General features: G+C 34.5%; 1 protein-coding gene across 2 annotated transcripts in view; it reads left to right on the top strand.

Moving 5' to 3' along the window:
- LOC149799989 (uncharacterized) overlaps nucleotides 1-11,774 on the top strand; it is a 33,821-nt gene extending 22,047 nt beyond the window's left edge. The window contains exons 5-8 of one of the 2 annotated variants that reach the window (XM_089959522.1): nucleotides 1,393-1,552; nucleotides 5,427-5,550; nucleotides 6,093-6,150; nucleotides 7,489-11,774. In XM_089959522.1, the coding sequence (XP_089815648.1) occupies nucleotides 1,458-1,552; nucleotides 5,427-5,550; nucleotides 6,093-6,150; nucleotides 7,489-8,558 (1,347 nt within the window). In that variant the 5' untranslated portion in view covers nucleotides 1,393-1,457 and the 3' untranslated portion in view covers nucleotides 8,559-11,774. The remainder of the gene's footprint in view (nucleotides 1-1,392; nucleotides 1,553-5,426; nucleotides 5,551-6,092; nucleotides 6,151-7,488) is intronic. The other variant, XM_089959523.1, reaches the window with a different exon arrangement.
- Nucleotides 11,775-13,271: the final 1,497 nt, after the last annotated feature.

Here is a 13,271-nt window from a genome sequence, read left to right as displayed (position 1 = left end):
GATCAACGATGCTACGAGGTGTTGAAAGATTTTAACGAGAATGCATCAGCGATCGCTGAAAAAAATGTTATTGAGTTTATTACAGATATCAATGATGCACCAGGCATTGATGATATTGATGGCGACGTTAACAATCTAGTCGTTTACGATGATGTTATGTTAGACAATCAAAAAAACCCAGCTAGGATATTTTCCAGAGGCAGGCATAAAAACACCGACGTGATATATGTCACTCAACGATACACTCAGATTCCAAAAGTAATCAGAGACAACTGTAATATTCTTGCTGTATTCAACGGCGTTGATACACACACGCTACGAAATATTTGGCAGACATGGTGCGGCGGTGACATGGACTTTAATGGTTTTCGAAACTTTTTTAGTCATGCTCAGTCGACCCCAGATGGATTTGTAACGATAAATTTACATGATCCTCGGACACGATATCGTATCGGACTTGACCAAATATTCGGTTAGTTGTAAATAATTTTCATTGTAAATAACTTCTTAGCAGCAGGGGGAGGCAATGACATCGACGCGGTCGTCGCTGTGTTTACCGGACGCTGACAAAACTGGGATCGGCTCGCAGAAAAGTGTATTAAACCAAATGACGTCACCGTCGTGTAGGATGGACCGTCGTCGTTTTTTTTTTACCAGGCGCTGACTACACCGGATCCGCTGAGTGCAGAAGTATTAATTAAGCAAAATAACGATTGGACAAAATGTCGGATTCGCCCCCCCCCCCCCCTGCTGCTTTTGGTGTATCCATGTAACACACGAATGCTGTTCTGTTCACGCTGACAAAAATGTATTTACAGCTGTAGAAAATAAAACAGCTTACTTGCTTTGAATAAAATGTTAATTAGGTGCGATTTCAGTGTACATACTAGTCCTGAACCAGATTTTATCTAATTTGATAGCGATATAAGTCATCTTCAAGTATCTATTTATATAAAAGATGGAGATGTACACGGTCGGGTCAATCAAGACGAAAGGGAGATAACTCAATCTAAATTAAACCTTATACATCTGTGTCAAATGACAGAGTTAGCCAGATTGCTAGTAGCCGGATTAGGATCAGATAAACTGTTAGGTAAATTTCCACGTGGAAAACGAGATGTGTGGTATTTCATAGAGGTGGTTGTTTCTGAAGTTATGAAAATCGATGCTATGGCCATACAGATGTGAAGAATGAACCATAGTAAAGGTATTTATTAAGTATATTTTCTTCACAACCCATGGTTGTTGTTGTTGTTGTTGTTTTTGTTGTAATTGGAGGAGGGTTTAACGCCATTTTCAATACATGGTGGCCAGTATAAATGGTGGAGGGAAAACCTGACTCGTTGGTGTATTTCATATAACTTGTATTCCCTGTCTTGTTACTTTTTGCAGGATCTAAAGCAGAAGCTACTGGTATATCCGAACAGTATTCGGAACCAGAAAGTGACTTAGATCAGATGGATATCATCTGTCAGCTTGGACTTCCGGTTGCTGATTTAGCCCAATTGTTCGACCTAACAGAGGCGGATGCAGTCGCCTTGATCAGTGCACAGTAAACAATTTTAACTAGTAAACGAAAACGTATCTTGACAGAATGTTTTAACATCACCATCAAACTGATTCATTTCTTATAGATGCATAGCTATTACTGTGATTTTTTAGGTTTATAAATCAAACCAATTAAACATTAACAGATGGTGAATTTTGTTCATTCGTTGAACTAAACAGTGTGAGTTCCACTTCGATAAAGAATTAGATTTGTATAAATGACAGATTGGTATGGACCAAATCTTGCAAAATGTTGCCAAAGAATATATAACCATAAAATACTGAACTAATATATGTCTTGAGATCTTTTCCTAACTAATAAGTTATATTTCTTAAACCAGTAAATTTAATATCTGAATAATTCGTACGTATATTACCCAAATATATCACTCAAACTGCAGTACGGGTCAGAGTTCTCTCCAGAATTCCTTCAGTGTAAAGTGGCAAGCAGAGAACCAACAGTTCAGCCTTCTAGCTGTCACTTATTACAATTTACAAGTAACATTAATTAAAATAATTACTGTATATGCAAGCGTAAATGTACATTGGGTTTATATAGTACAAATTACTCTTTACAAAGAGTTGCCATTAGTCGTAAAAGGTAAACCTTGCAATGACATGGAACCATCGAGATGCATCATTGCACTTTGAAATGCAAGGACATCATCATTAATGTATAGTAGGGTTATTTAGTTGTGATCGGAACATCATTAACATTTAATATGGTTATTTAGTTGTGATCGCATCATCATTAACGTATAATAGGGCTATTTAGTTGTGATTTAAACATTATTAATGTGTGATAGGGATATGAGGGTGAATATGCAACGTATTGAGGAACATGTAGCGTTATTGATTTGCGAAATCGACCCTGCAGATGTTTCTACATAGTAACCAAAATTTACCCAATGTTTGAGGAATGCGGATTCGCATTCGTCATAAAAAGAACATGAAATTAGTCCTGGCTCCGATTGATTTTAAGTTAAATTCTACTATTCTTTCGGAAAGATGATTTTTCCGTTTATGTATCTAAATGCTGGGTTTGTTATATAAAGTTTTGTTTTAACATTTCAGTTTCAGGTAATCGTTCACTGCATCCCAATAGAAACTAAAGACAGAAAATTGATTTTATGGAGACCAACCTCACTCTTAATGTAGATCACAATAATGCATCGCATCTATTTGAAATAGGGTCCAGAATGTCCTCTGATTTATCATTTCTGACTTCCAGAACGAACTTTTGAAAGGAAGATCTATTGGTGAAAATAAAAGAATTGTAGATGGTCTAATGAACTGTCCTGAGAAGAAAATTGAATCGGGTCTTCTCATATGAATAGGCTTTGAAAAACTCCATAATCGGCTGAGAAGGACGTTGTTTGGACAATGCTCTGAAATCTGTTAACTTTGGTTAATCCATTTGTCACTGTGTAGAGTATTTTGCAATAAATCAGAAAACTGTGTCTTTAATAATGGACTTTTATTCCCGTCTTTTAAGCTGAATAGTGGTTGTCGCCAGGGAGGTCAATTAGCACGTTATTTATTCATAATAGGGGTTTGAACTTAATTGAAATAAACTTTTGTATACATTGAAAAACCTTGGCGTGATGTATTTTTATGCTATATCGCTATGGAACATTAGCTACTAATAATTGCCTCCATATATTCTTAATTTAGTTGTCACTGATAATTTGAAATCATACACAAGATGAAGAACACAAACGATGTTGTATTTAGTCGACATATATGTATGTACAAGGATCACTATTAATGTTTGATGAAGCAAAACACAAAACACAACCTAATATTTTTTCACAGTAATTTGATTTGATCTCAGATGTCGAGGAAGTGGAGAAAAAATCATTCATGTTTTTGAAAGTGGAAATAGTTGTCAAGCAGTTTAAAAAAATGAACTTAGCACTTTAAGGTAAGAAAAAAGAATAAATTGTAATGGACAGCTATCTCATATATATTTTATAATATTGTTTTGATTTAAGTCCTTTCGGTTAATGACATAATTTTAATTATTAAATTCTTTGTCTGGCCTGTACTATAAGAAGAGCACATGTCTGTACTTTCTCTATTCATAAATCAGAATCGAGTTGCTAAGTTCACGTCAACAGCTAAATGGATCAAATCACGCGACAAAATAGTTGAATGGAGGTCATGCCAATATGAAATGAACCTAGGACGACATCTGTATTCTAGAGATATCATGCAAATCAAAGTTGCTGATTGGCCCAAATATAAAATATGTCAGATAATGACTGCTGAAGATATTTCGTAATACAGAATAGTTTAAATACCTGAAATCTTTTATATTGATTACGAATTGTTGATTTGGTGCGTATATAGTGGCTATATAAAGGAATTGAATAAACAGTGTTTCATTCCTAAGCTATAGTTCAGTTTTGTAAGCGTTACGGGATGATTCATATTTTTTTATTGTTCGCTAAATTGCTGAACGGAAAACAGTCTAAATGGACAATTACCTTGCTGCATTATTGTGAGAACATTAAGGACTTCGATATTCAATAATTTTATGGAATACCGTGAAAAATTCAAGGACATTTGTGATTTTCTACTTCCATTTGATTTACCTTGAAATAAAATGTTTTGACATTAGAACAGTATTTTTTCAGTGATGCCAATATTACACATAAGCACATTAGAACCTTCATTCGGAATATTTTAGATTGTTTCAAGATTAAAGTGAAATTGATAATACATGTAGGAAAACTTACAGGAATCCATACCATGCAGTAAATTGATTTTAATTCTTTCACTTTGTTTGGTTTTATATTTTAGGGAAATAAATTTATATTTTGTTGGGTTTGACATTGTCTCGTTACAAAGTTAAGCCCCTATGACGTAACAAAATATATTTATAAAGAACTGATAACAACCACGTTTCTCACCAGTGTCAGGAACAAAATTCTTTAAAATATTAATGAAAAATGATCTTTCTTATGAGAAGGGAATAGGACAAATTGAGCATGTATTATGCGGCTGTTATGTTCCTGAACGCTTTAGAAATTATTTGTGGAATATACCCAAACTTATGATCCAAATTTTAAAATAGAACGAAAAAATATTTTTTCAGGAAACATACACTTTGATGATCTTTTTGATTTCCTAAATTTGCTTGCAAAAAGGTATATACAGTTCATGTTGTGTACCAACAAATCCTAAATTTCACTTTGTAATTAAAATTCGCTTTATCATATAAAAGGCTGGTAAATTGTTTATTCATGATCAATAACATAATTGATGAGTTTTAGACAAAGTACCCGATTATTAACTTTTGGAACTCGATATTAAAACCAAATTTCTAGCTGTTTTACATTTCCATGACTTTTGCTTTGTGAGAAAATATAACAATGTTATATTTCTTTTGTAAAAGCAACAAGCAAGCAGGTAATTCAATAACATCTTGGGGTTTGTAATGGTGAGTGCCTTTTGTACAATATGTATGAATGTATGTGTCTCTGTTGGTGCCATTTAAGTAAGCGATCATATATAAAAATCAGGATGCAAATCAAATTAAGGCAATGCCCTAGAGACCAAGTCAGGTAGTGATGTAGGGAACATTAAATATTCTGTCAGCTTATTGTAATTACAAACATTTTAACCCCAAAATATACACCACCAATATTTTATTTAAATATAATAGGTCTCTTGGTAAACTGTACACCTTTTTGTATAAGTATGGTTAAGTAGCTGATATATAAGTTTTACGCCTTAAGTCTATGTTTAATAAACAGCTAAATATTCATGCGTAATTCCATATTATGTACTATTTGAAGCCTTTTGCCATTAACTTAAAAGATGCACACATTTCAAAGCCACCAAGTTCATTTAATTTCTTAACTTTTCACCAGCACCCTTTCTGACGAGATCACAGAGCTGGACGTGGAACCAACCGAGATCAGTGAAGCACAACTGACGGAAGCAAGCGAGCCACTAGCACTAGCTATGGTGGCATCTGCTCTGCCTCAGAGTCAGGTACTTTGCATATTACATGCTATTACATATAAGGCGACTTCAACAAGAGTACTGCCACATTAATGTTTAATGAATTCAGATGTTTCATATATATATATATATATATATATATATATATATATATATATATATATATATATATATATATATATATATATATATATATATATAAAGCCCTATCTTTCGAGTTCTTGGTAGTAATCAATATGTGTCGTAGTTGCATAATTAAACTCACATTTACATGCCTCCTACAGACGGCACATTTTCTATGGACTTTTGGGTTCTCTGTATTTAGATATTTCACTAAATCGTAAAGCTTTCTGAACCATAACTGGTCCCGAAATCCCATAGTGCACTCACGCCATCTTGCTCAGAGAATATTGATATTGCATGTATATGCCATTAGTCTGTTATGGATGGATTAATCACCAGATACTTGATACATTCTATTTATCGCACACATTTAAGTATTTATAAGAGCATTCATTTAGTATGCAGAAAAGCAAAACTTACTTTAGTTTTTTTCTTGGTGTCATTCAAAGCAATTGGAAGAATGTGGTTTTACCGAATCGAGTTCCGACTGCACAGAACTAAGTGAAGGTATATTGTTTTCATTTTCCTCTCATTTTCCTCTCGATGTCATAAGACAATTGGATCGCTTTTGACAGTGAGTTTTCAACGACCTCTAAAAATCACGAAACTAAAATGTATCTCAAACGTTACTTAATCCCCACGTAATAACACGGTAACGTCCTACAGCACTAAGTCAAATCCTTTATATTAAGTCACGGTCTTCGCATCCACCTTGCCTGCACGCAACAGTCCATGTATGTATGTATATATATATATATATATATATATATATATATATATATATATATATATATATATATATATATATATATATATATATATATCTTATGTGTCTGAAAATGCCTTTTGACACTGTATGCTATCGTATGCCTTCAGACAATGTAAGCTGTTTTATGCCTTTTGACACGGCATGCTATCTTATGCGCTTTGGCACTATATGAGGGCCTATGCCATTTTACATCGTATGCTGTCTTATGTCTTTTGACACTGTATGCTACTGTATGCCTTTTGACACTGTAAGCTATTTTATCCCTTTTGACACTGTATGCCATCTTATTCTTTTAATGCTATGCTGTATTATGTATTTGACACTGCTTGCCATCTTATGCGTTTGATCATGAATGCGTGACGTCTATCTTTAAAGTAATGTTTGGCAGAGATATATTGAATGTTATCCGCCTTTACTTTTCGTGAAGCACATGCGTTAAGTATGTTACTCTATACATTGTACTTTTGGTGTGCCCAACTAAAGGGGATCAGACGAATTTTTATCATTTGAAATTTGTTGCATACTTTGCAAGCATATTTGTTTGTTCCTGTTGCATAGCGAATAGTATGGCTTCAACGAAATAAATATATTTAATGTTGTATTTTCAGCTTAACTTCAATCTAATAAAAATGGAAATGGTTTTCTCCGTAGCTTAGTGTTCTCCAATAAAAAATGTTTCCTTCTCTCAGAAATAATTAGTGCAGTCAGATCTAATAAGTGGCTGAAGCTTTTAACCTTTTCCGTTCGATCGTTGATACAAAATACAAATGACTTAAAACTAAATATGAGCGTGACCATTTTAATGTTAGTTTTTGGAATGTTTGAATTTAAAGGATAATTTTCTGATTCAATTCCCACATTACTACCATGACTGGGTCATAAACAGTTATATGAGAATCACATGCTTTTGTAATACAGATATTACATCTATCGACGCAAAAAGGATATTAAGCTGTTGATAAGTAGCGGTAATGTGGCTAAAACCAGCAGAATGTATCTAACTACAGCATGTGCTTACATAATATTCATATCTGTCCTACGTACAAAATCAATCATGGATTTTGCACCTATTTCAGCTATCTCAAGATTCAGACATGTTCTAAACCCAAGAAGAGAAAAGATTACCATTATAGACAGAGATACCATTCTAAACGAAGTCATAGAGTTGTATGACAAACATCCCGGTATTGCGATGTACGAACTATGCGTGAGCTTTGAAGGGGAGAGAGGGTGGGATTATGGTGGCGTAACAAAGGATCTGCTAGCTTCGTTTTGGACGGCAGCATCAAGTCAATATTTCCATGGCAAGGACGTCTTAGTTCCTCATGTACATCTGGATCAAATTCGAAAAGTAGAGACGGATCTAAAAGTCATAGGGAGAATCTTGTCCCATACTGTTGCGCTGACAGGAACTCTACCATTCAACATATCAGCAGCGTGTCTCATTTCTGCATTTCATGGCGGCAAATCGTGGATGTCTGATCTGGACCTTTTGCTGGAAGAGTATTTAATGTTCGTGAGCAGCGAGGAGAGACTGTTAATGGAAAAAGCTCAGACGAAATTTGCGAGTCTTACAGGGGACGAAAAGGAATCTTTAATACGTATATTCGACACACATGGACATAGATGCTTACCAACACAAGCAAATATCAAGGAGAAATTGACTGACATAGCTGTAAAAGTTCTAATTCACGAGCCTTCACGTCATTTACAACAAATAAAAGAAGGGATGCCTGAGATTCACGTAGAAGTATTCTGGAGCTGCCTTTCCAAAGGAGCTCTCAGAAAGCTCGCGGAAAAGCTAAGACCAACTCCAGAAAAAGCTGCAAGCATTTTGGTTCCGACTAGGCAGTTGTCGGATAAAGAAAGTGAAGTGTATTCCTATCTTGTACAGTTTGTAGAGAGTCTAAATAAGAAGTCTTTGAGAACATTTTTGCAGTTTGTGACTGGTTACACCAGGCTTCCAGAAGAAGGGATAACAATTAATTTCAACCATGATCTGAAAGGAGTCTTCAGACGTCCCATCGCCCATACTTGTTCCAACCAACTGGATCTTCCCGTCGAGTACATGTATTATGAGGAGTTTGTACGAGAAATTACATCTGTTTTAGATAACTCACTGGCCATGCACATGTATGTGGAATGATACATTAACTATATCGGTGGGGATTGTGGGCTTTTTGTTCGAATTCATTTGCGCTAACATTTGCTACATTTAGTCATTTTAGATCAGTGCCTGGGTCGAAATCATTATATTGACGTTACACGTTGTCTGAGATCAGTGCCTGGGTCGAAATCATTATATTGACGTTACACGTTGTCTGAGATCAGTGCCTGGGTTGAAATCATTATATTGACGTTACACGTTGTCTGAGATCAGTGCCTGGGCTGAAATCATTATATTGACGTTACACGTTGTCTGAGATCAGTGCCTGGGTCGAAATCATTATATTGACGTTACACGTTGTCTGAGATCAGTGCCTGGGTCGAAATCATTATATTAACGTTACACGTTGTCTGAGATCAGTGCCTGGGTCGAAATCATTATATTGACGTTACACGTCTGAGATCAGTGCCTGGGTCGAAATCATTATATTGACGTTACACGTTGTCTGAGATCAGTGCCTGGGTCGAAATCATTATATTGACGTTACACGTTGTTTGAAGGCATATTTGGATTTAGTCAAGAGCAGAAAAACAGATGTATACGCAAGGTATAGATGCAATGATGTCTAAAACTAAAACTATAAGGGTGAAAAATAAAAAGTCCCTAACCTTGAAAAACAGCTTTGAAAAATGCGGAGAAAGATAACCATATTAATAATTAGCAGAATGTGTGTATTATTTATGTAATCACGTTGTGAAATAGCAAATTTGATCAAAGATGGTTTATTTCCTTCATAGTTATTCCAATCATCTGACTAATGTATGATTTATATGTGATGCCTCATGAATTAATAGTCAAAGTGGTGGAAAACATGTTCACAAGAGATGCGGACATTTATTGAAACGTCATTTAACAGCAGCAATAGAACTGGAAAAGATGTCTACAAGAGATGCGGACATTTAGCAAAATGTCATTTACAGTAGCAATAGGACTGGAAAAGATGTCTACAAGAGATGCGGACATTTAGTGAAACGTCATTTAACAGCAGCAATAGAACTTCCAAACATGACTACAAAAGATGCGGACATTTAGTGAAACGTCATTTAATAGTAGCAATAGAGCTTAAAATGCTGTCTACAAGAGATGGGGACATTTAGTAACATGTCATTTAACAGTAGCAATAAATTAGAAAAGATGTCTACAAGAGATGCGGACATTTAGTGAAACGTCATTTAACAGTAGCAATAGAACTGGAAAAGATGTATACAACAGATACGGACATTTAGCAAAATGTCATTTAACAATAGCAATAGGACTGGAAAAGATGTCTACAGGAGATGCGGACATTTAGTGAAACGTCATTTAACATTAGCAATAGAACTGGAAAAGCTGTCTACAAGGGATGCGGCGAGTTAGCAAAGCGTCATTTAACAGTATCAATAGAGCTTAAAAAGATGTCTACAAGAGATGCGGACATTTAGTAAAATGTCATTTAACAGTAGCAATAAATTGGAAAAGCTGTCTACAGGAGATGCGGACATTAAGTGAAACGTCATTTAACAGTATCAATAGAACTGGAAAAGCTGTCTACAAGGGATGCGGCAAGTTAGCAAAGCGTCATTTAACAGTATCAATAGAGCTTAAAAAGATGTCTACAAGAGATGCGGACATTTAGTAAAATGTCATTTAACAGTAGCAATAGGACTGGAAAAGATGTCTACAAGAGATGCGGACATTTATTGAAACGTCATTTAACAGCAGCAATAGAACTTGCAAACATGACTACAAAAGATGCGGACATTTAGTGAAACGTTATTTAACAGTAACAATAGAGCTTAAAATGCTGTCTACAAGAGATGGGGACATTTAGTAACATGTCATTTAACAGTAGCAATACATTAGAAAAGATGTCTACAAGAGATGTGGACATTTAGTGAAACGTCATTTAACATTAGCAATAGAACTGGAAAAGCTGTCTACAAGGGATGCGGCGAGTTAGCAAAGCGTCATTTAACAGTAGCAATAGAACTGGAAAAGATGTCTATAAGAGATGCGGACATTTAGTAAAATGTCATTTAACAGTAGCAATAAATTGGAAAAGCTGGCTACAGGAGATGCGGACATTTAGTAAAATGTCATTTAACAGTATCAATAGAACTGGAAAAGATGCATAAAACATATGCGAACATTTAGCAAAATGTCATTTAACAGTAGCAATAGGACTGGAAAAGATGTCTACAAGAGATGCGGACATTTAGTGAAACGACATTTAACAGTAGCAATAGAACTGGAAAAGCTGTCTACAAGGGATGCGGGCATTTAGTAAAATGTCATTTAACAGTAGCAATAAATTGGAAAAGCTGTCTACAGGAGATGCGGACATTTAGTAAAATGTCATTTAACAGTAGCAATAGAACTGGTAAAGATGTCTACAAGAGATGAGGACATTTAGTGAAACGTCATTTAACAGCAGCAATATAACTGGAAAAACTGTCTACAAAGAATGCGGACAGTTAGCAAAACGTCATTTAACAATAGCAATAGAGCTTAAAAAACTGTCTTCAAGAGATGCTTAAGGCTAGTGACACATCATGGAATAGTAATAATATAACTGGAAAACTTGCACAAAACAGATTCAGTCAGAACGTTTCATTGAAGAAAACATTTTTGTAGAAGCAAAATATGTAAGAGCTTCGTCTTAATAAGGCATTGATCAAAACGAAAGAAGTTTGTCTAATATGTGTGGTATTTAAACATGCAAGGCTAATTAGAATACAAATGTTACATTTAAGTTAAAGAAAGACTAATTAACAGTTTTACAGAGTATGAAATATAACAGCATCCTATCTGACAAATATTTTACTAAGAACCAACAAGCCAGGCGTCCCAGAGAAGCAGTGATACAGAGAAAAGAAATTTCGTCCATGTCATTCAAACACATTTATTTTTGCGCCAGTAATTACGTCGCTGATGAGGTGTCAGGACGAAAATTTGGAGTATATAAAAGGTAAACATAAAATTAGATACTTAGAAGTAATTAGCTCTCTGGATTATTTTATTTATTTATTTTTTACTCCAATCACTTTGCCAGTCGTGGAATACTTGACTTAATTCAATGCTTTCTTATATATAGACCTGAAGGTATACTGTAATATTTTAGTATCTCTTCATTTTGAATATGTCTGGTACTAGGCTTAGTGCATATTTATCACTTTCATTCATTTTATTCCTCAATAAAGTAAATGTAATATGTTCCTTTGGCTTTACTGTTGCTTCAAAAAATGGTTTCTAAACTTTTCTATTTTTCTCTCTCTCTCTATATATCCCTCTCTCCAAAACACATGTGTGTGTGTGTGTGTGTGTGTGCGTGTGTGTGTGTGTGTGTGTTATATTGTGATTCGTAAGCATACAATGAATTAATTCTGTGTATCTTTGTGAGTATCAAATTTCGTGAGAGGAAGGAGCTGAGAAATGACATTCTCGCCGGAACTTACCTATTTGTAGATTTTGAAAGGGGTCTAACTGCTACGCAATTCTTAGAAATGGGTAAGCCACGAAATATATTGACTTCCCAGTATCTGTTATATTATGACTTGCATAAATGGCTTCCTTATAATGACACTTGTATGCAACAAGCAGTTTACCTAAGAAGAAAAAACAACCAATAGTATGCATGTATTTTATTTTTATTACATACAAATACACATGAGAGTTAGATGAAGAGTATTATGCTGAACATTAAAATTCGGATTTAACTTTCCTCGTCAAGTGTATACGTTTACATTTTCATTGATATCCGTTTAATACGGAAAGATACGTTTAATGATGTTTAAACGTTATATTTGGTTTATACTAATTGGATGGAAACATGGAATTGGATGTGTCCGGGAACTGTTAAAGCGAGTCCGGGGGTGTAATCCTAATCTAGCGAGGAATTTGTTAGTTTATGCTAGCATATAAAGGAACCCTGTCTAATTCTAGTAAACTTCACAATTATGGTACGAATAAAACAATTTATTTCGAAGGATACAATTAGAAATTAATAGTTTTAAATATCTTGCTGTAGAATTAGATCGCATTACGAGAATATACGAGAACTAAGGTTTTGTTTAATATGTAATCAAAGTATGATATGATTGAAATAGGGTACCACTTCCTCTTTATTTATTTTTTCTATCCATAAAATTTTTATGTCATTTGTATGTACTTCTTTCTTTGAAAGTTTGAATCTCTCGTGTCTTCTCAATCAGAAGATAAACTTACCCAACTAATTAAATATGTGTATCTCGCAATCAAGTGAGCAAGACAGCTTTCTATCATGTTCATTGTAATTTCGTTTTTTTTCACCTAATTATTCTCCTGATACTTATAATACAAAGAGGATATCCACGTTGTTTGAGTAGATATAAGGAAATATTTCACGAGTAAAGTGGACATTGTGTTTCTACTTCAAGGGGGAAATATTTACTTATATCTACTGAAAACACGTTTTGTTTTGTTTCTATATGTTTAAAACAAAACCATCGACTTGCATTGATTTGTTTATCCCACTGCAATTAACAGCTCCATTACTATATCAATAAAAAGAAGTTCTGCGATTAACGGCCATATTAATACATCTATAAAAAGTTCTACGATTAACGACCATATTACTACATCTATAAAAAGAAGTTCTGAAAACTTAAATAATTTTAGGAGAGCGGCTTTAACACATTTAGATTATACATATAATGCATATTACTGTGTATTTTA

The sequence above is a fragment of the Sinohyriopsis cumingii genome, chromosome 5 (genome assembly GCF_028554795.1).
Source record: "Sinohyriopsis cumingii isolate HCF-2022 chromosome 5, ASM2855479v2, whole genome shotgun sequence".
Classification (NCBI taxonomy): Eukaryota; Metazoa; Mollusca; class Bivalvia; order Unionida; family Unionidae; genus Sinohyriopsis; species Sinohyriopsis cumingii.
This window is presented reverse-complemented; position numbering and strand designations above follow the sequence as displayed.